We start from the raw sequence: 24,104 nt of genomic DNA, 5'->3' as shown, positions 1-24,104 counted from the left end.
TAATTATTTTCTTGTTGTAAGAAGATTTCTCTTGAGGAGAAAAGGAATCCCTATTTGAATTTTATAGTATATCAGAATGCTGGATTCATCTTTGCTCCATACTTGAAAAGGAAAACGTCCATAGATAGAAAGGCGGTGGCTTGTTTAAACTACTAAGAAGAAATTCATTCTGATTTTAATATATGAAGGAACATCAAGACCTTATTTTAATGACAATCCACAATAATTATTAATTATATGCCGTGCCAGCTTTATGGAAAATATTTTCCTCAATAATCCATATATATTTTTGGTTTACAAAGGAAGTGGTAAACATCGATAGAACTTTCACACAAACAATTGAGAGGCTTTTGATTTTTTTTTTTTGGGATTTGAACCCCGAACCCCAAACCTTGCATACATTATGCATCGTTCCTATCAACCGTGGAAGAAAGACTTTAGATTTAAATTTAGAAGAAAATGTCCAAACAATTTCAATATTATTAGTTGAGTTACGTTTTACGTATTTTAGATGTCCATTCTAAATGAACAAGGTGATGTGAGTAATTGCAGTTGATTTTGGACTTGTCTAAGGTTGGGGACCCCAATGATGTTAAAAGTGTGATTTGACTAAGTGTTATACAAGGTTTTAAGTCGGCATTCCTTAAAAAAAAAGAGTTTTAAGTCAGCATATGAGGTTGAGTCACAATATAAAAAGAGAAATGCTAGCAACACACATTCCAATACTTTTCAACACACTTTTTTGATTGGCTAAAAGTTACACGAGACCTACCAAATTTATATGGGACCCACATAATTTGATGGAACATATGTGAATTTTAACCAATCAAAAAGAGTGTCTTGAAAAATGTGTGTTATATCATTTCTCTACCAAAAGTTGCAATTACAAGTGAATACACTCTGGAGCTATTTTCTCCTACATTAATCTAAATTAGTAGTCTTCATATTGATCAAGTTATTATTATTTTTTTTTTTTATTTCGTCGTTTTAAATGTTATTGTTTGATTTTCTGTCTTAGTTGGGTGTTCGTTTGGTTTTCCGTTTTAGTGTGATATTCGTTTGGTTTAGATCAACATATTAACTTCCATCAATTACTAATTCAACTAATGACTATGTCGTCAGCATTGGAGATTCAAAGACATTGATATTCTAATCACTTTAATTTTATCATATAATTTATTTGTAGACATTTGACTGTTTTATGCTATTAATTTGAATGTTGTGATTTTGTTCGCAAATTCAACATTTTCATTTTTTTAACGATTTTGAATATATATTTGTATATGATATGCTCTTCCTATTAAAATGAAAGGATATATTTTTTTAGAACTATATTAATGAATTATATTTACATTAACATAATGTACATGTAAGAAATTAAACTAATCATATTCAAGATATGTTTGATTTTACCTTAAAAAATTCTCAAACCATACAATACCAATCTTCACAATCACATGATGCACATCTTTGTCTATAAAAGCCCACAACACACATAGACCATTACCTCAACTCAAGCATACCACAACTATTAGTAAAGACTAATACTAAGTTCTCTAGCTCCAAACAAAAAAATGGCTTCCATCAATTTCTGGTCATTCATTTTATCACTTTTACTCATAACATTTTCATCAATGACAAGTATTGAAGGAGCACGTAACCTTGTTGAGTTGCCACCACTACCTAATCTGCCAGTGCCATTGCCGATAACACAGCCACAATTGCCAACAATTCCAAACTTAGGTGTTCCAACTTTGCCTCAAGTACCAACTGTACCTCAAATTCCTCAGATTCCTACTGTTCCTGGTGTGCCACAAATTCCTCAGATTCCTGGTGTGCCTGGTGTGCCTAAACCATAAGTACCTAAAGTTCATGAGTTCTAGTAATCTGAACTGTTTATGTGTTTGTTAAAATTTGTTTATGTTATTCGAGGATGTTTCTGTTGGGGGTTTCATTTGTACTTTATGACTATGTACCAAATTGAAGCATATGTTGGGTTCAATTTTTATGTTATTTGGGTATATTTTATCACTACTACATATTATGTAGTGTGTACTGTGTAACTTGTATTTATCCGATTAATGTGGCCTAATTCAGCTATTGTTATTATATATTCAATTTCATATATCTTTTCTCATCATATTTTTTTTTTTTTGGTTACATCTTTTCTCATCATCTAAGGGTAAATATTTATTTTGGTCTTCCAAATTAGAGATATATATACTCATCGCATTGGTCCCTTATTCATCAAACAAATTGGATAATTAATGCCATCAATTTTGCTTTTCAAGGACTGATTATTTGAAATGATTTAAAATATAGTGGTAGAATTGTAGCGATTTGATGTTTCTTTATACTTATTTATGACTAAAATAAAATGGAAGACAACTGAACTGATTAAGAGACAATATCTGTTTCTTTAGGTTTTGTTTGCGAGTTTTGAGAGAAGGGGAAGGAAAGACTTAGGAGGGGAAGGGAAGGGAGAAAGGAGGGAAAATCTTTCCCTTGTTCGGGAGTTAAAGAAACCAACAAGGAAAGGAGATAGAGGACTTATGTGATGATAATTTTACTATTTTACTATTTTTTTTCTCTTAAAATCAATACATTATTTTATACTTTGTAATTTATCTTGTAAATTATAATTGGAATTTTGAGTTATTATGAGGACAAAATTGTCAATTTGTATGTTTAACCCCCTAATTTGGGGGAACTTTAAAATTGGACAAATGAAGCCCTTCAAAATCCCTCAAAACCTTTCTCTATTTTTTTAAAACTCCCAAACAAGAGTTTACCTTTCCATAAGCCTTTCCTTTCCCACCCCTCCCCTCCGAAACTCAACCCGCAAACAAAGCATTAGAGAACTTAATGCAACGATTATTTTTATGGCATACATAAAAATTATTGAAATTTTACTAATCTTTTAGACTGAGATTCTAAGCATAGACGTCTGTCAAATTAGTTCTTGGCTACTAAGACCAACATTATATTGGTCAGGGTAGAGCTATGAATTTGAATTCCTTGAGGTTTCTGATTCGAGCCTTGTTGATGGGAAAAAATATGGTTGGTAGAGAATATCTCACTAAATATGGTCAATCAAGTTATTCAACGAAGATTAACCATTGACAACGTCGTTCGAGACACTGTACAAACATGGTTACTAACAAAAATAGTCATGGACTTTTACGAATTATCAATTTTGTCCCTAAAATTGTAACATGTCAATAAAAAAGATTTATTTGTTAAATTCAATCGCTAAAGAACATGATGTGTCCCATTAAATAAATATGTGACACTTGATGTGGAGTCAACCACATCAGTGCCACCTCTTTAGAAAGAAAGTATCACGTCTCCATATCACCTGATGTTATTTCTTTATGGAAATGCTTGATATCGCGAGAACAATTTCCCGAATAGTTCACAATTTAGCTACATTAATTCCTTAAGTTGGTATCATACTTTATCTGTATTGAGTTTTAAAGCAATTTTTTTCTTCTATTTTTTCATTTGAAAATAACCATATATCCTAAATATTATGTCCAATTTATTATATAAATAAATTTTCACGTTATTTAAGTAAATGACCCATGCAAATATTCAGAATTTTAATTTTACTCCTTAAAAAAAATTCAACTTTTATTTGGAAGGACGGAAATAGCATAACTTTTCACGCTACAGCTTATTGAGAGCGTTAAACTTTTTTTCTATTTTTGTGATTAAAAGCAAAATTTTAGAAACCTTATTTTTTATTATCATAAATGGTGGTGGTTTAACCCTTTATTGTGCACAAACATAGGTTAATTATGTTATTTTTCAGGTTATTTTTTGTGGAGTCTGTTTATGTTATAACTTAACCTTATGACCTTTTGATTTTTATCTAACACACCTAATGCTTAAGAATAGTAATCAAATTCATTTTAACTTCTTTAAAAAATAAGCATCATACACTTCTGTTGTGTTGCATCAACACTGCTCCTTTACAATGAAAGACGGGTCAGTTAACGAGATATTTTAGAATTTCCTAGCAAGGCTGTTGACCTTCCACAAATGTCTAATCTAATTGATTGTTCAAATCAACAACAAAATTGCATAGTCACTCGATCCTTTATCACATGTGTAGATTAATCTAACGACCTTTAAAAGTACTTAAAATAAGAAGTAGTAAAAAATAATTCAACATAAATCTAGTTGCTTAACATAAGAAAATATGAGAAATACAGTTTAATCACAACTTCAAATAAAAAACATTTGGACACAAATAAAAAAATTGAAAGAATTAAATGATATAACTAAATAATTTCTCACTTAAACTTTTTTATGTGAGTATGTGTGCCAAGCATAATTGATTTGTTGCTCACAAAATATTTTATCACATGGCCAACCTCTACAAAAAGCCACATATATTTTGTAATTGTCCGTAGAGGGACAAGATTATATTTTCATGTTCACGTGATGATTACATTATTCAATACCAATCTCTTTATGTGGATGTGGATTCAATCTTCAATATGAGACAATGTTTTATCTCTTAAATTAGCTGGAGAGAAAAGATTGGTTGGGAACCGTAAACTTTAATCAATTTTGTGATTGGAATCCGTAGGTGTTATATTATAATTTTAGAATTGATGCCGACTTCACATATTCCTATTTTAAACGAGAGTGATAATGTCGATATTGTTAAATTGAACATCTTCATTTATATTTGAACTCAAAATCTTATCGTGTGTATGAGTTTTAGCTGTTACGTAAAAGTAACAATTTTGCAACCTTATTAGACAATAATTAGGATCTTTAAACCTCATTAAACACCTGAAGGTATCTTTATCCCTAGGCCCTCTGAGTTTGACTAATCATCAAGTTGACAATGATACATTTGTTTTTTTTTTTAGTACCGTGATATGTTTGTTTTTGTTTATTACATATATGGCTCGGTTAACTCCCAAATAAATGACTACACAAATCAAACACAATGTTAAGAGTCCCACATTGGTTAAGAGTTGGTTAGACAATTTATTTATAAGTGGGGGTAATCCTCACCTCACAAATCGGTTTTGTAGGATTGTGTTAGGCTCAACCACGATTTTTAATACACACATTCTTCTTCCGACGAAGAGTCATATTGTCAACTCAATTAAAATCATATTTGATAGAAACAATATCTTTTTATCTATCTCTAATAATAAAAAAAGGGAAATGCTAATCAGTGCCTTGAGGCACCCAGGACATTGGTTAAGAAGTTTAATTTAATAATATTTTGCATTAAAAACTGCGTAATCAATGCATTAAAAATTTAAAAAGTTTCATTTTTTATTTAAAATTTTCTTTTTTTGCTTCCTCAACCAGTGCCCTAGCATTGATTTTCATGACCAATAAAAAAAAAAACCTCCACTAAAACAAATTTTATCGATGAGGAACTTGCGTGTTGTTTGGCAATCAAGATGTATAATACTGATCTTAGTTTAATTATGAAATTTCAGATGGCGTCAACAAATCAGATTCAAATGTAAGTCATCAACACCAACAAATTTTAACTAAAATAGTAAAATACTAGCAATAAATGAAAGAAAAAAAATTAAATAAATAATTAATTAGAAGGTCATTTGAGAGTTAACCCAATCTAGTAAGTAGAAGGCCATTAGAGAGTTAACCCAGCCTAGTAGAAAAAACATAATCAATTAGAAGGCCAGCTTAAGATGGAATCAGTTAATTGATGTAACAAAATCAAAGAGTAAATCTTTTATTTATAAACCTAACACTGTTGCCCTAATTCCACCTAATATTTAACCTAAAAAATTGTAGATACTTTTCCCTCCTTCAAAACCTAACCATATTTCATAATTCCCCTCCTCCAAACCCTAACCATTATTTCCTAATTTCCCTCCTCCTAAAACCTACCTAATTGATTTCCATATTTTCTTTTTCCATATTTTTTACCTAAAAAATTGTAGCCACTTTTCTCTCCTTCAAAACCTAACCATATTTCCTAATTCCCCTTCTCCAAACCCTAACCATGATAAATCTCATACTAAATTGTACTTTTTTCTTTCTTTCTTTCTGGTTTAACCCTTATCAACTTCCTACTCTTTCTCCTTGATCTTAAACAACTTCTGCATTTAACACTTATCAAAACCGAAATCTCTTTTCAAAACCCATACCTTTCTCTTAAACTGAAATTTCTTAATCAACATGGCTTCCAGAAACATTGAGACTTTGCTGTCATACCACTCCCTCACTAGTAATCAACTTGAAACTTGAAACTTTTGCACTTATCACTACAACATTTTGGCCCTACGACAACGCCTAAATTTTGGAAGGTAAAAAAACCGTTTTGGTAGAGTCCCATGAACAACGATTTTCTGATTCTGTTGTAATAGGGTATAATATTTTTTCAATTTATTCGTAACAACTCGAAAGCGTTGTGGTATAAGAAACGAGAACAGATTTTTGTTTGTTATTTTCGTCAACACGTATTAACCGTTCTAGTATAATTTTTAATTATTTTTAATAAAAGTATGAGTAACTACTTTGTTAAATACCGTTCTTAAAAATTATAACAAAAAAATTTTAATATAACAAAAAAAATTACTATTTTAAAAAACTAATAATTAGCGCTATTTTTGATGAAAGATAATTTTCCTCAAAAAATACCCAACAGCCCTCTAGTCAAAAAAAAAAAAAAAAACAAACAATTTCCTCTTAAAAGAAAAAAACATTTTTGTCAAAAAAAAAAAAAAACTCAATTAATCAATAAAAACCAAAACCAAACGCATAAGCTATTCTCAGAAGCTCACTTTCCCTTCAAACGCTCAACCCATTAGAACCTCATAAGCCAAACGAAAATCTCAAAAGATTCAATCCGTTGGAACCCTTAATCTTCTGCGAACTTTCGAAACTCCGAAATCTTCAACCCACCTGAAAATCATAATTCTTCAACCCATTCGAAAATCTCAAAAGCTTCAACCGATTCGAACCAATTCGAATCTCAGAACCCCTTTGAAACTCATGCAGAAACCATTTGAATCCTCAACCCATTTGAAACCCTTTTGATTGCTCGCACATGTTTCTGTATTCTTCCCGACCTTATCACGGTAAGTCTTCTTTGATTCAAAACCCTTTTGCTGGCTCGGTGTGTTATCAACAATTGTACTGATTTTCGACAATTGTTGTATTTATGTTCTAAAACCCCCAAAAACAACAATATGTATACATCACATATGTAAAAACCGCAAAATCTCTATTATTTCGTTCTAAAAAAACTCATACTTAGATTTTTATTTTTGTTAGGTTTTGGTTTTTCTCCTGTTCATTAAATCTTAAATTTATTGTGACTTTGAGGAGATTCTCTAAGAAATTTGAGGTATTGGGTATTTTTTTTAGGAGAAAACTTAGGTACAATTCCTTAGGTGTTTTTCGTATGGTTCTTAACTAAAAATACATATTTTTTTGGATATAACAAACTTTGAGAAAATTATGGATTCGAGGAAATCATGGTGAATTTAGTTAAGAACCATACGAAAAGCACCTAAGAAATTGTACCTAAGTTTTCTCCTTTTTTTTATAGTATGCTTTGTTTTTCTTGGTTTAAAATTTGCTTGTTGTGTTAGATATGATGAGGGATATATACATGTATGGTTATTTCTTGTAGAGTTACATAATGATCCAATTTATTTCATCCAATTTGTGTTGTTTCAGTTGATTTACTGTTTTAGTTTCATAACTTTTGGGGGTTTTGATTTTACAGAGTGAGATAGCTAAGCATGCATTTTGAGTTCATCACACCAATGAAAAGCATGTTGTTCAAGTACTCTTGTAGGTACTACTTGAAAAAAATTTACTTACTTGTTTTATGGTGAAACAGATAGACTACTAGAAAAGAAAAGAGGTCTTAGATCTCTTAACAATAGACAAATCAATAGAAACTTGTGTAAATTGCATGATAACTATTTTTTGTATAAGTTGCGTGATAACTATTTTTTGATTCATTTATTTTATTTTTGTTGGGATTTTATGCTGAAAATTTGAGAATGTTATGTTTTTCATTGTTAGATGTTGATTTGTGAGAATGTTAGATTTGGTGCTTTTGATTTCAATGAAAAATTGGGATTAAGAATAGTGAAAACAATTATGTACAACTTAGTGATGATTCTAGTGTTAGATCTATGGCTATATTTGATATCCACATACAAATCTTGATCTTCTTCTCTTCTTCCTTTATGGTCTCTTCTTCCTCTCTCGCCTCTTTTGAAGTTGCCGAAAAACGTATTTATGACATAGAAGGACACGACCTCGACGGTGATGGAGCGCCATTACCAACACCAAAATCACTATTAAAAGAGCCCTTTGTGAGTTATTCTGAGCTTGTTTCCTTTTCAATTTTTTGTTTCTTACGAAGTTTTTTTTTTTGTCAAATCCCTAACTTTGTGATGGTTTATTTCAGTGTTTTTTCAACTCTCAGTAGGTGAAGATGTTTTTGATTTTTGAAAAGAAGAGTCGGTTTCTACAAGCAGCTAATGCTGATTTGAAATGGAAATTTTGGGTCAGTTCCTTTTCGTTTATTCTTGATTTTCATTGATTGTATAACTGTAATAGGTTGTTTTTGAGGCAATTGAAAATTGGCTTGAATTATAAAATGATGATGATTTTTGTTATTTTAAGTTTTCACTTTTAAATGCTTTTGGATAGATTTATGTAACCAATGACACTAAGACTTAGCTCCCATCAACCTTGGAATGTCATAGATAGAATTCTAGTTCTAGATTTTAGATAATTGCATTTCCCTGATATACATATTTTTATGCATTTATCAGTCAGTAGTCATTATGATGGGAATCCACTTTATAATAGGACCAAGGAACAACAATAAGAAAAAATTGACTTCTAGTAGTGGGAAGAATTCTTGATAAATTGTAGAGAAAGAAGTTTCCAAAATTGCAAATAAAGGAACGACAACTTGTGTTGGAAGCTGGTGTAGCAGTAATACTGTTTGCTAGGGAAATATGTTATCTTATTTCAATCTTATTTGTTGACTGTTTTAGCACACTCTTGATTAGTAGAGTAAATGGTGGGTGCCAAGCTTATTTCAAGCTTATTTGAATATTGTCTGCAAAGTTTTTGTTGATTTCAATTTCTTTGGTGTTCGTTCATATTTTCTAAGACATTGGTTATAGATTTTATTTCTTTATTTAAACATCTCATTTACTTCTGTCTTGTTGCAGTCAAAAATGGAGTATACATAATGCTTGTAAGTTGTAAAGGATGCTGGAGATGCTTTTGGACGAAGTCGTTTTGTGAAGATTGACTGCAAGGGATTAGATCCTGGTGATTACAAGAAATTAGGTTCCAAACATAGGGTACTACATAACCAGCTTTCATTTTTTTCTTGTAGATTGCTTATTTTATGTTCTTCCTCTTTTTTCCTGGCCCAAATAAGTTTGATATTTGTACCATATATAAGTCAATAGAATTAATTCAAAGTAGATGGAGTCTACACGTTGCTGAAAAGAATTAAAAAAGATATACTTGCTTATGCTTAGGAGTTGAAAATAGTATCCTTCCGTTTCCTTTGCTGTCATGTGAGAGAGCCACCGTCATCTCCTTCCTTCCTTGTTGTCGTTTTTCCTCTTCACATATCGGGAGAGATTTTGTAGAAACCCAAAATCCCCATTTTTGAAAACCTTAATATTCACATTTGTCTTCTAATATGAGATCTAATGCCTTTTTTTTTTTTTAGAATGATTTTGCTTGTGTTAAAGTTCTGATTTGGGTATTTTATGGTTATTGGTTTGCTAAAATTTGTGTTATTCATGGTGTTTTCTGATATTTGATTCTGGCATATTCATTTTTTAATTGCTTCTTCGTAGGTATATGCTTGTTGGTTGAGGAAATGTCACATGAGAGCATCCAACGGGTATTTGTTTCTACGAGCTTTGTTTTTATCTTCATCAGGAACATTAACAAAAAGTTGATGTTAATACGTCTCTTCATATTTTTCCTGCCAAGAAAGAACATGTAATTTTGAAGTTTGAAAAGAGTGGAATACATATTCATGGACTACTCATATACACTCAATGTCTTATAAGCTTTTGAAGGTATTTGACGAGCTTTGATGTTAAACCAACATGTGGCATGCAGGTAAAAATCTTAACTATGTAATCATTATTTAGTATTCACCCCTTGTACAAATTGTGTATTTTACTTCAAAGGCCTGCAACTAAAATTAAATCAAATTAAGTTTAGTGAATTTTATAATATATTATACACATATTTGCTAGTATTCTTCACGGATGAAAATTTTGATCAGCTTAAATACAAAGTTATTGGTGTTAATTTTTTATGATGTCATAGGAACTTCATTTCATTGTTGATGTGTGCAATTTACCAAGAAGTATATGGATATTCAGAGTTGAGTTTGTGGTGTGTCTTGCCAGGTGTGACGTGTCTCTATCACAACTAGTTTATGACTATCTTTGAAACAATGGAGCAATCTCTAATTGATACTAGTTTGAAAAGTTTATGGTGCTGTTATTATAGAACAAACATGTGATAGTTAGAGTGAATTTAAGTACCTTGCTAACATGCCATATAATTGAAGCACTAACATGTTCTTGTTCCATAACTAAATTTTGGAGGTCGTGACTTTTCTCATTTGCTTACTTGGTTTTTAATAATATTTTATAATTTGGTTAATTGGAAACTATAGAATTGTAATATATATATATATATTTTTAAACTGTATGTGAGATGTTTCTTTTTCAGTGGCAAATTCTTTTTGAATTGCAGCTATAAGGGGGAATGAATATGTTAATTGAGCTACTTCTTTTTATCATATATTATGTTGCTGTGATACTGGTTTTATATTTTTCTGACTTTGACATATAAGATATATTCTTTTGATTGTGATGGGTTGAGTTGAATTGATATGTTGTGTGTGAACAAACATGGGTGTTGGGTGATTTTGAGTGTTGGATAGTCACTTGTTTAAAAATTGTTTACCTGCTTTCAAATTTATTCTCAAGCTGCATAAGTTCCTTTCAAACCTCATAAAAATAAACATATAACTTGTTTCTTTGGTTTTTAGATGAAAATGGAAAAGGAGTGACACCTGAACGTCAAGAGATTTACATTGAAAATCTAAGTCGGTGTCCTGTATATCTCAATTGGTTTCCTATATTGCTGTATTTGTGCTATCTCACCGATATTGCCTTAATTATTTTGTTGCATTTGTGTTTTCTCACTGATTTATTATTATTATTGGCAGGTTAATCATCAATTTTGTAGCCTTCAATGAGGCTCGACAAGTTGATACATCTAAAGCAAAAAATAAATAAGGTTTTCATCTCTCTCTTTGTTTTGATCTGTTTAAGTTTCTTATGATATAGAAAAGTAATAATCTTATGTGCTCAAATATAACATTTTAGTTTACCCGTGTATGGTTCTTTGCCTCTATTTGCTATTACCATGTTTGGAATTTGTATTGTCCAAGGGAATTTTTGTACACATAACTTATTGAACATTTTCATTTTATTCTAGAAGAATATTGATGATATGGACGAAGAATTTCAAGATTTGAAAGAACAAGATGAAGATATATAAATTTGGTGCTTGTTTTTTTGTTTTCCTGATGGATATTGGTGGTCACTTTGAAGATGTTATATTGAATGTGATTAATGATAATTGTCATTATCTCCAAGGGTATTCATTAGAAATCCAAAAATATTATTACGTATGTAATTGTGTAAATGTTACTTTCATTGTGATCAATGATGATCGACAGCTATTTCATTTTCTGTAATATATTTATTTAGTATGAGATTACAATTTTATATTAATAAAGTTCTTTTTTTATCTATGTTATTGCTTTTTTCAGACTTTATTTTCTTTTTTAATTTATTTACGAGATAATTTTTTTTTTGAAAAAAAAGTGTTTTGCAACACTTTTTGACTGTTGGGCGTACTTATATAAAGGCAATTAGATAAAGGTCTTCAGAACGGTTTCAGCAATAGCAACGGTGAGAGGCATAGCGACATCCCCTAGAAAAGCGTTTCCAAAGGATACCTATTGCTACGCTTTTGTTCTTCATAACGGAAAAATAACGTTGTTGTTTTTACCTTTGAAACCCGTTTTCTTTTAAACACTAAAACTACGGTTAATCCCACATCGTTACCCTTTGTGAAGAAAACCGTGCTGGAAGGATAAGACAACGCCTCAGTTTGCCACAGACAGAAAAGCGTTCTGGTAGACAACAGCAACAGTTTTTTCACATTTTGCTACGTTTTTTTGGCGTTGTCGTAAGATGAAAATGTTGTAGTGTATATAAATTATCAAAACTTTTGCACTTACTCCTCACTTGTTTAAAGTATAAATCATTCTTTCAATCCCTTTCAATCTTTTGTAGGTCCGTTGGTGAAAAACCTTGTTTTCGATCTTGACAAAGTAATCAACAAGCTGAGACTGAAATACAGATCATATATCGTTGAATATGACATTGATGTTGTATGTGTTTGCTGCGAAATATACATATTCTTAATTATTTGCATTCTATTTTATCAATGTTTGTGATGTTTTTGTTTGTTGTTTTTTTAGGGTGCAGTGTGCTTGCCAAACATGTTTGGCGGTGATTTCGGAGATCAAATTGGACGCTATGTAATCTTGACTGATCCTAAGTCCAACAAGTTTGAAGTATTTGTTCGACAAAGTAAATGGAGTATTTTTTTCTCACAAAGGGATGGAAAGCGATTCGTGACTTTTACGGAATCGGTCTTGGTGCCTGGATTACCTTGGTTTTTGTGGGTGACGGACAATTTGATATACGGTTGACTGACAGGTTTCACAAGAGTATCCTCTACCCGATTTTTGACCCCCCTATGCATTTCCTTCTTGACAAGATGAATTTGCATGCAACTTTCGATGACTATCTCCCCCCAATAACATCTTTTCTCGCTTATCGTCACAATATCAGTGACATGGTTCTTTATTTCGAAAAAAAAATTAACTGAGTATGATGTTACTAAAGGTTGCATGGTATGATACACTTTTCGTGTCCACCTTAACTTTTTTTGTTCCTTTTCCGTTTAGTTGATATAAGTTACATGGATTTCTAATTTTGCAGATTCTACTTTACACCGGCAATGTTCCGCAGATGCTTGATACACTCTTAACAACTGTGAACATTATTGACGATTGCGGTAACATATGGATGTGTGAGCTAACTTTTGCAACTATTCCTTATGAACACTTCAAGATAGGATGGCGTTGGAAAAGGTTTGTGGAAGCTCGCAGGCTCCATGAAGGTGTGAAGATTAGAGGGGGTGCTCCGATGGTTGGGTCACATGATACCATTTACCTTGATGTTATTTACAATTAGTCCATGTTTAGATAAATTGTGCAAGACCTTTCCAGTTTGAATTTTAAGTTTTAGTTTCTTAGAGTATTGGAAGCTTCTAATTTTTTTGTCTTCGAATTTAGCAAATGTCCCTTGAATTTCATAAATAATTTAGCCTTGCTTGCTTTGCTTTTTGATTTATATATTTGTGTTTGTGCTGCTCAAACAATTCAGTAACGTGAATTTTGCTAACAAGGGAAACTTATATGTGTGTGTATGTTTTTGTGTTGCTGAATCAATTTAGTAGCATGGCTGTGTTACTGAAACATTTTAGTAACATGGCTTTTGGTAACATTATTAGTAACAATTACTACCTTTTGGTGACACTTTTAGTAACATTATTACTAACAATTACTACCTTTTGGTGACAATTATTTCATTTTAGTAACATTCCTGAAAGAGCATATTTTCAAATAATTAATTGTCTTATTTGTAATATGTTAAACTTAAAATGGGAATTTTTAGTCAACATTAGAATCCTTTAAAAATGTATTGCAAACCTTTTCCACCAATGGCAGATTTTTTTCTTCCTTTAAGGGGTATGCGCCCTTCCTTTTTTTTTTTTTTTTGTGACAATAATAAATTGAAGCCTAATTTCTCTCATTCAAGTAGTTAAGAAATAACATCCACATCTCTAAAATATCTTTTGGGTGGAAATATACTAAAATCCTAATTTCTTTCGTTCAAATAAGTAAGAGATTTATCCACATCTCTAAAGTATGTTTTGGGTGGAAACAAACTAAAATCCTAATCCTAATTTCTCTCATTCAAGTAACTAAGAGATTTCATCAACATCTCTAAAGTATATTTTGGATGGAAACAAAGTAAAATCCCAATTTCTCTCATTCAAGTAACTACTACATTTCGCCCGAGTCAATTATCCTAATCATTTGTTCTGCGCCCCTAAACCCTATTTACAAGCCAATTCTTAAGTCAAACACACTGCCCCATCAAGAATATTAATTTCATATTATTTGTATTTATCTTTATCCTAAAATGTTGGGCATTTCCTAAATTTATTCCACTTCAAGTGCATCCATTTGTTCTGCGCCCTCCCTATTTACATGCCAATTCTTAAGTAAAAAAAAATGTCCCATCAAAAATATTAATTTCATTTTATTCATATTAATCTTTATCCTAAAATGTTGGGCATTCCTAATTTTGTTCCACTATTTTGTGCTTATCGTGATAAGTAATGTTCTTTATTGCTCAACCATCATATCCTACTCACACGTATTGCTCAAGTGGTGGTTTAAAGTTATTGATTAATGACGAGGACAACGATGATACCAATGTTGCATCAAATGTGGTCTACATAGAAGTTTTCCATAATATGTAGGACTTTTTTGTGTACTATTCATTTTCTTACTTATTGAAACTATTTGCATGTCAACGAACTTCAGTTTCCCTTTTAAAATTATATGTTATGTTAAAGTAACAGGAACTGCGTCTTAGAATTATGGAACAATAACAAAGTCTATGGTAATTGACATTATTCTTTGATTCACGATAATTTTTACATTCAAGCGAACTACATTGTTTTATTTTTACAGTGAATATTAACTTCTTAAAATGACCCGTGCGTTAGCACGGGTCAATGGTCTAATTACAAATAATCAGACATAGTTATGCACCTTCCTTTAGGTATGAATAGTAAATTTACGATTAACTTTTTTATTAAAAACCTGCAAAAACATTTGATATGTTAGGGCGCGAATTTAAATCTACATTATTTTAACTTTTAAACACCTAGTGTGTGTGAGTTTCTTGTTAGGCTTTAGAAAAAAAATAAATTATTGATTAAGTTTTATGAATTTCTGTTTGTACATGTAGTATATATTTTTTCCTCTACATAAAAAGTGTATATTTTTTTTTTTTTTTTAAATTCGACAAGAACCGGTGTTTGTACTAGTAGTATGTTACACTAAGATTTGAAAACAAAAATATCTTGATAATGTAGCAAGTGAATGAATTGTTCTAGCAATAGCATTGTTGTCTAGTGAAGTTATTAATATGAAAATTGCACACTAGCATGAAGTTGCAAACTAATATGAAAACTTATTAACGATTTTTAACGGTTTTTTTTTTAACAGCTGCTATTTATAGATTTCTTTTTATTTAGTGAAACTATTTATGGTTTGAAACTGCTTCTCAATATATATATATGAATACATGCTTATATAATTTTTCCATAAGTTATGTCATTGTTGGATTACCAAACACATTGTAAACCCACAAACAAGTAATTAATCATCTATTTTCATCTCTTTCAAAACCAATCAAAAAGTTTGATGTCCAACAACTTTTGAGACTCTAATATGTTTATAGTATCCAACGGCAACCACCACCACCAAAGGAAAGGTTAATTAGCTAAACCAACATGGAAAAACACTCAAAAGGTTTTGTCCATAAAAGGCCTTCCACTAGTCCCATGAATATGCACACAACACAAGCTAGTTAACTAACTCATAGCAAAATCTACTAAACATTCATCACAAAGCCCTAATTTTGCCATGGCTTCCTATAATTCCTTCATTTTGGCAATTTTCATTGCTATTTCCTTCTCAAACATGGACATTACCCTAGCAGCTCGCAATCTTCTTCAGACAACAAATCCAACTACACCTACACTTCCAAAACCAACATTGCTGCCACCTTTGCCAACAATCCCTGCAGCATTGCCAAAACCTACTCAGCCATCTATTCCCCAGTTCACTCTTCCACCACTTCCAAACACTTTGCCGACAATATTCCCTTTCTTTTCTCCACCACCTTCAAAAACCAACCCTTGAAGTTCATGTCAAGTGTGTTTTATAGATATATTTATCATATTATACATTGTTCATTAGTTGTTGGGTGTGTGTCATATATCGCCTTCATTTTTCTTCAGACTTGCGTGCATGGGATGTTATATATTCCCTTTCTTTTTTTCATTATTTTATGTACTTGGAGATATGTTGTAATAGGTACACTATATGATAATAAATAAAAGTTTTATTTCATAATGTACGTACATGCTTATTTTCCTATGTTATTGCTAAGTTATACGGAAATTTTATTATTTGCATTTCGAACTTGACATAATTTGAGTGGACTTATTACAAGATTAAATTAATTGATCTTGGTGCTTTATGTGACAATCTATACCCAATCACATACGAATTTTTAACCAAACTGTCTACCACATCATGTTTTGATTACTGTCTACCAGTTGTGTCCTTTTTTAGGAAATAGTTTCTTTCCTTGTTTTTCTTTTCTTTTTCCATGTAAGAAAAAAAATATTTGGTTCGAAATTTGTCTGAATATTTGCACTTGTTTTAGAGTACAGGTCCGAATATAAAATGATAAAGAAACTTACATATTTTGTCTCAAATCTATTTCAAAGTTTTGCACAAATTTAGGATAAATTTCATAAAAAAAAAAAATCAGAAAATTATATTATATATCGTCCCAACTCTGTTTCAAAGTTTGAAACACCTTTGGAAAAAATTTAACATAAAAAAAAAAAAAATGCATGAAATTTGCATATTTTATAAAAAAATCTATCCCAATATTTCACACACATTTTGAACAAAACTAAATATAACGTGATAAACAAGCTTATATATTTTGTCTCAAATATGTCTCAAAATTTTACACATATATGAAGCAAAAATTAATAAATGATATTATTTTATATTTGTTTTGACGAAGAATAATGTTATATTTTTTGACTGTTTGGGAACTGAAAGAGCATGAAATGAGAAGGATGGAGTTGGTGAGTTAAGTTTTGTGTGGATAGACTAGACTATATTCAAATTTGTTCGATCATCTAGTCTAACGGCGGTAAGAGATAAAAAAAAATGTTTGGTGATAGACCAATTTTTTTTATATGTTCATTCTATACATAGCCATGACATATCATATTACTTCATACAATATGATGTATCATGCGCTAAGGTTTCTTACCAAAAAAAAAAAAATGCGCTAAGGTTTAATATTTTTTTAAATATTTTTTTTATTTTAAAGGGCAAAATGAAATATATTATTACTAAGTGAACAATAACTCCCCTACAATTTCCTCAAAAAAAAAACAAGTCCCCTACAAGGTATGATAGAGAACTTAACGAAATATCAACAATTACATTGGACAATATCAAAAAGAGTAAACAAAAAAACTAAGAAACAATTCTGCAACGGAAAATGGAGTAAAACCTCCAAATTTGGTAATGAAAATCGAACATGACATATTTCGATATCAACCGTTAAAAAGGGAGAAGTTTAACCTTTTCACTTAACGACTGAAGCTGCTCCTTCTTTCGTTGAAAGACATGTCTATTCCTCTCTTTTTAAATAATCCACACGCTAGCCAAATAATATGAAGAGACATCCAAACATGTTTGGACGACCCTCCCAAGCCACCAAATTACTAAACAATATGATAACGTAAATGACCTTGAAAAACTGTTGAGAAACCTAACCAACCTGAGACCAAGGACCAAAGTGTACCATAAAAATCGCATTTAAAAAATAAGTGGTCGCTATCTTCATTCATGCCACAAGCTCCACAACATATTTGATCATTATTAGAAATAACCCTACGATGGACCAAGTTATCCTCCTTTGTGCACACGGTTGAGAAGCAAACACCAAGCAAAAAGAGAAACTTTTAAAGGCACCGCTTTTAGCCACAAAGCTGGACTATTCTCAGAATAATTATCACGATCCACCACTGTCAAAATATTATAAGCTCTACTCACAATATAACGATGGGAAGAAAATGTATCTTCCAAATCCATCGGTCCTCCACGCTAACCTGCAAAACAACTAAAGATAACAGTTCAACGCACTCCCCTACCAACTTCCCCTCCCAAGCAAACAACCTCCCCCGCCACCTTCGCACCTCCCCACTCAACCCTCATCCTAAAGAATACATCTCATCTACTGTCGTCAATTTATATTGAGATAAATCATAAAGCCGTCTGAATCTAACACAAAGAGTTGTTGTATCCACCCATGGATCCTTTCAAAACAAAGAGGAATACCCACAAACACGATAAATACTATCAAGAAACCATCATCCATCTACCAGCCGAACGATGTTCACAAAAAGATGCTCAAATACATCTAATAATATTTAGTTTTGTTGATTTTTCAAAAAAATAATTGTTGATAAATTTGTGATTTTAATTTGAATCCGTTTGAAACTGAACCACATTTAAACAAGACTATTATTTATAAGAAATATTTGGAACAACAAAAGTTGATGTATCTAGTCTAATTTTTTAAATAGATATATCAACTTTTTTTGACTCAAATATTTCTTATAAATAAGACCCGAAGTACATATTGTAACATCCCAGACGACTTTAAGCATTGCCGACTGACTCTACAAACCAACACGAGTCTTTTCAACGTGTTTTGTCCTCACTCGCACGCTTACCGAGAAACTTCCCGGTAGGTAACCCATCCAAAGAGTACTCCAAGTCAATCACGCTTAACTGTGGAGTTCTTATGGAATGGGCTACCAAAAGAAGATGCATCTTGTTGATATAGGTAGTACCAAACAATTCTTATAAATCTACTTTCAACCATGTAGTCTCATACCTACATAACCTCAGGATCCCTCTCATTCCGATGTGATTCAGTTCCTCTAAAAGCTGTTGAGAGCCGCTCATTGTCGTACCTTGTGCACTGGCGATCACTCCCTTGTCCTCGTCAACCGTGGGTGTTACACATATAACATGGATCAAACCAACAAGTCAATTAAGTCGAGAAAAATCTGTCTTTTTTTTTGTAAAAATTGCTATGTGTCTTACCCCCGTCGCAGTGAACCGCCAAAATATTTATTCTCTCATTCGGTTACCAGAATTTGTTGAGTCACATTTGTATTTATAGTGATTTTAATTACTGAAGATTTAATGCTTCGAAAAGTAAATATCTTCAGTGACCATCCTACATTTGAATAGTTGGGGGCTACAAACTTAATAACAACCCCATCTCATTAGTGCTTATCAAAGGTGAGCTAACAAAAATTGCTAAGACTTTTTTTTTTGTTCACTAAATTAGTTTCACTCTAACTCTATATATATTTACCAAACATTCCCCTTTAGCCTCACATACAATTTCAAACCATATCTCCCATTTGCATATTTTGCAACATTCCTCTTCATTCTTAACCATGGCCTCAAAGAAATCCTTCATCATAATTTTCTTTTTTGCTTTAAGCTTCTCAAACATGAGCTTGAGCCTAGCAGCTAGAAATCTTTTGCAAGCAAGTACTACTGAACAAGCTTTAACAAATTTCCCAGGCTTTCCACCATTGCCTTCATTTTCATTTCCACCACTGCCTAAGCCAGATTGTCCTCCATTCCCAAACATTCCCTCCATCCCCAAATTTTCAACCATTTTCCCATTCCTCACCCCACCACCTTCCACCACCAGTCCTTAAACACACTTTCACTTGTTCATCTTCCTTTGACTTTTGTACTCTACAAGGTTACACAGTGTGTGTTTAATTAGTACGTGGAATGCATGCAATATATATATATATATATATATATATATAGTTTGATTACTTTCTTATATTAATACTAGTTATATACCGGTGCAATGCACCGGTTATATGTAATAATGGAACCCATATGTTGCATGAGAAATGATGATAAAATAAATATATAAATAAATGTAGCAAGTATTATGGAGAAAAAAAATGTAGCAACTAATTTATGGTTTGTGATTGATTATTCTATATTATACACTTGGGATGTCTCATTCTCTCAATTCTTCTAACGTCTTAATACACGTATGATGCTATGACCTCTAATTTCATTCTTTTGTGAGTAATAATAATATAACAAGATGATGGATTATGAAATTGCTAACCATGGAATCTGGTGGTTCAACCCATAGCTTGCATCCTTGCATTTTTTATTACAAGATCACTAATAATCTATTTATATAATTAATATTTTTTAAAAATCATTTTGCTAGATATCAAAGAAAGGCTATTTAATTACAACGGAATATACCAATAGTTAAATTATCTCTTTTTTTATCAACAATATTACAAAATTACGAGATACAACCAACACAAACTATACCAATTCATAAAGCTATAAATAAGGACACCTCAATTTTGATGTGGAAAACTCCTCTCAAATATACAGAATCGTTAGATATTTCTTTCCTGCGGAATTAATCTAATCAACAAAATGAACATATCAACATTTTTTTTGGTAGATAGACAAAATGGCAAAGTCATTATAAATTCACACACACAAATTGAGATATCGGAGTTCGAACCCCGGTCATAACATCCGGCCTAATAATTTTAACATTTTTGCTACTTGAGCTACAACTCTTGATGGAACATATCAACATTAACAACAATAAAAAGTGTCAAAGTTGTAAATAAGGTCGCCACAATTTTTAGCCTTGAAAACCCATCTCAAGGTTGGAGAATAAAAAACCATGGGACAAAAACTTCCATTATCAAAAAAATAAGGTACAATCAATTTTACAGTTTTTTCAACGACTTAATCAAATAGTTTACTAGTTCTATAGTTACATCAATACTAATGTCTTTTTTTATAAACCGATAGTAAAAAGAGTCCTCGGCAAACTCAATGTTTTATTAAAAAAAAATGATTAAAGTATTTTTTTTTTTTTTTTTTTGCTATAATGGATAGAGAATGACACAAAAACAAAATTGACGGAACAAGTACAATGAGATTATTTTATTGATGATGATTAAGTAGTCAAAAAAAGATTAAAGAGAGTTAGAAATATTAATCCTTAAAAAAAAAAAAAAAAGAGTTAGAAATATTAAGACATTTTAAAGAGATCAAGAGACTTTAAGATTGGAATTTAGTTTGAATACTTTTACCTCTAATTCGTTCATATGGTTGATATTCTTTTTTTTTGTTATTTCCGTAGAATATTTTTTATTTTTTGTTTATATTTCATTTTTTGAACTTTTTATCTTTAACTTTTTGTTAATTCTTTTGAAAGTTAGGATGATAATATTTAAATTTTGAAAGTAGTATAGCAATTTAACGTTCCCTCTTATCCCTCAAATTATTAAGAGAAAGAGGGTTCACCGAGAAAGAGACTGGTAAAATTTAAAATATAGCTGCGAAGTAAGTAAAATCAACAAAGTATTGTTAAAATTAGAGTTAAAACATGGATACTTTACTAAATTATTGAACTTAATCTAAAATTGAGAATTTTACTTTTTAATTTATAAATTTAAGTGTTATATATTAATATTAAGGAAAAAGATAAAAACATAATTAATATCTTTAAAAAAATTAATAAATCTTTCTAAATTAAATAGTAAATTATTCTCCTTCATTGAACTAAATTTGATTATTGGAGTCGTACATATTAATCACCAACACCATCAACTACATGGCCCACTCCGCCGACATATATCAACCATATTTTTCATGTAAAATCATAGTAAATATCACTATTGGAGTTATGCATGCTAATCACCTAAAACACCACCAACTACATGTTATCACACCATAATTTTATCTCCCTCCCTCATTCTTCATGTATTAGATACGGCTTTTGAAGTCATGCATCTCATATGCGAATGAATACTATATATGTTATAGTTGTATAAAGTTAGTGTAAACTTAACCCTTACATACCTTTATGTACTATATTCATCGATTTTCTATCAAACAATTTTTTTATATAATTGCATAAATTTTATAATATGTTCCATTGTCTTATGGTAAAATTATAGATTTCATAAGCGACCTCTATGAATGTGAATGAGGAACATCATCAATTATTTATTTATTTGATCTTTCATTTTTATTCATCAATTATTTTGTATTTTCTTCTTTTTACACACATGCGTAAAAATAAAAATACTTGTGTGAACGCACATTATCTTATTAGTAGAGGTGATCATATTTAAACCGATCTAAATTAAAACTATAATTAGGTCTAAAAAAATAAAACACACACAAATTTTTTATTCATATCACTTTTTTAAAACTATGTCGCATACCTAAATTTTAATAATTTATGTTATTAGTATGATATATTTCATAAATCTATGTATTTATTTGTTTTCTTTTTAATAATACTTATTAGCTTAATTTAATATGTTTTTATTATTACATATATTTCAAACATAATTCGATCATTGTTATTTTGTAATAGTAATTTTAGTATATTAAAACGAATTGATTTTGTGTCTTTATAATATTAGTATTGGTATAACTTCTTACACTTGTAGTTTGGTTGTCCCAAAGTTGACATTTAATTAGATCAAATTAGTTATTTTTAAATAAGTAATCCAAACCAAACCAAAATGCATGTGATTTTATCTTTGGATTCAGTAGTTTTTTGCTTTAAAATAATTATAAACTACCCCACGAACACCCTTGCTTTCTAGTAATAATACAAAATCAATACTCATATAACTTCTCATTATTACTACTCCCTCCGTTCTGTGATAACTGAACCATTTGTAAAAAAATATTGTTCTAGGAATCTTGATCCATTTCAATTTTCAATACAACATTAATTACTTTTTTTCAATTATAACTCTAATTAATATTATTTTCACCACTTCCAATTCAATATATTCTACTTTACATTTATGATAAAGAAGAATGCACTAATACTTGCAAAAGACACTCAAAACCATTTTTCTCTCTATTTCATTTATAGTACATTTTTTTTAATCTGTGTGAAAATTTAAACTAACTCAGTTAAATTGGGACGGAGGGAGTATTACATAGCAATCATATATCCATTTCTATTCATGAGCTGTTAAAAAGTTAGTAAGTTCTAGATAGATGAAAGGAAAGGCTCTGCCGAGAAAGGAAAAGGAAATAAGCGGCAACAAAGGGGAGACACTAATCGACGAAACAACGACTACAAAAGGGGAAACAAAATGAAGGGAATGCTCTCATGGAGAAAGTAAAGGGAAAAAAGCCTTAAGCGGTGGCAAAGGGACAAAAAATGTCGGCGTCACTCAACGAAACAAGGACACGACAAAGGCGTCATCTGAAAAAACCTATTGGATTTAAAGTGTCGTCGGAAAAAGTATGCTTGAATTGGTGGAAGGAATGATACATCGAAATCACCCCACAACACATTATAAAATACTTGACTTGATCGTGATGGAGATTATTAACTATGCTATCGAGTTTTCTAGCAAGTTTTTTGTTGCATGGGAATAGTTACACCCCACTCACAAGGAATGATTATATAAGTAGCAATGCATTTCTTATGAATGTGTGTAGGAACACATTCATCAAACAAACCATTTTCTTGGTGTCTTGGGCAACACATATTACATAGAGAAATAATATTTGTACAACTATTTTTTAATAATTTTTGTGACAACTTTATCTCTCATATTTATATTATGTTTTTACTTTCTCTCTCTATTGTTTTGATTTTTGTGTCAATTCCGCTTTTTCTTTGTAAATTTATGGTTGTCATACAAGTTGTCATCTAAATGATTGTTCAAATAACACAACTCTATTACATATTACATGACAAAAACAATGTTCCCAGCCATAACGATTTGACAGGAAGGTTTCAAACCTTGTAGATCAACAAAAATATTTCATACAATATAATAAAGGCTTAAATATGCAATCTGTCTCTATAATTTGAATGCGTTTTGATTTTCGTCCTTGTAAAAAAAATAATTAAAAACATCCCTGTAAATATTTTTTTTTGTTTTAAAAAGGTCCCTAGCCCCACAAT

General features: G+C 30.8%; 2 protein-coding genes and 1 long non-coding RNA gene across 5 annotated transcripts; all 3 read left to right on the top strand.

Annotated features, from left to right (window-relative positions):
• The first annotated feature begins 1,489 nt into the window (after positions 1–1,489).
• Positions 1,490–2,125, top strand: LOC11434820 (protein PELPK1). Its single transcript, XM_003593210.4, has one exon. The coding sequence runs from the start codon at positions 1,575–1,577 to the stop codon at positions 1,857–1,859; it is 285 nt and encodes a 94-aa protein (XP_003593258.1). The 5' UTR covers positions 1,490–1,574; the 3' UTR covers positions 1,860–2,125.
• A 4,625-nt stretch (positions 2,126–6,750) lies between these two features.
• Positions 6,751–11,801, top strand: LOC112419082 (uncharacterized). 3 transcript variants are annotated; one of them, XR_005644041.1, is made up of 9 exons: positions 6,751–7,085; positions 7,739–7,810; positions 8,245–8,339; positions 8,435–8,533; positions 9,213–9,347; positions 9,858–10,128; positions 10,342–10,424; positions 11,255–11,325; positions 11,527–11,801. It is a non-coding gene; the product is annotated as an uncharacterized lncRNA (long non-coding RNA). The 3 variants fall into 3 exon arrangements; XR_005644042.1 differs by having other exon boundaries at positions 7,739–7,806; positions 9,858–10,424; XR_003009130.2 differs by having other exon boundaries at positions 9,858–10,424.
• A 4,091-nt stretch (positions 11,802–15,892) lies between these two features.
• Positions 15,893–16,171, top strand: LOC11421172 (proline-rich receptor-like protein kinase PERK2). The gene has a single exon (XM_003593208.3). The coding sequence runs from the start codon at positions 15,893–15,895 to the stop codon at positions 16,169–16,171; it is 279 nt and encodes a 92-aa protein (XP_003593256.1).
• The last annotated feature ends 7,933 nt before the right edge of the window (positions 16,172–24,104 follow it).

The sequence above is a fragment of the Medicago truncatula genome, chromosome 2, assembly GCF_003473485.1.
Source record: "Medicago truncatula cultivar Jemalong A17 chromosome 2, MtrunA17r5.0-ANR, whole genome shotgun sequence".
Classification (NCBI taxonomy): Eukaryota; Viridiplantae; Streptophyta; class Magnoliopsida; order Fabales; family Fabaceae; genus Medicago; species Medicago truncatula.
Note: the sequence above shows the minus strand (reverse complement) of the source record. Positions and strands in the feature narration are given on the sequence as shown.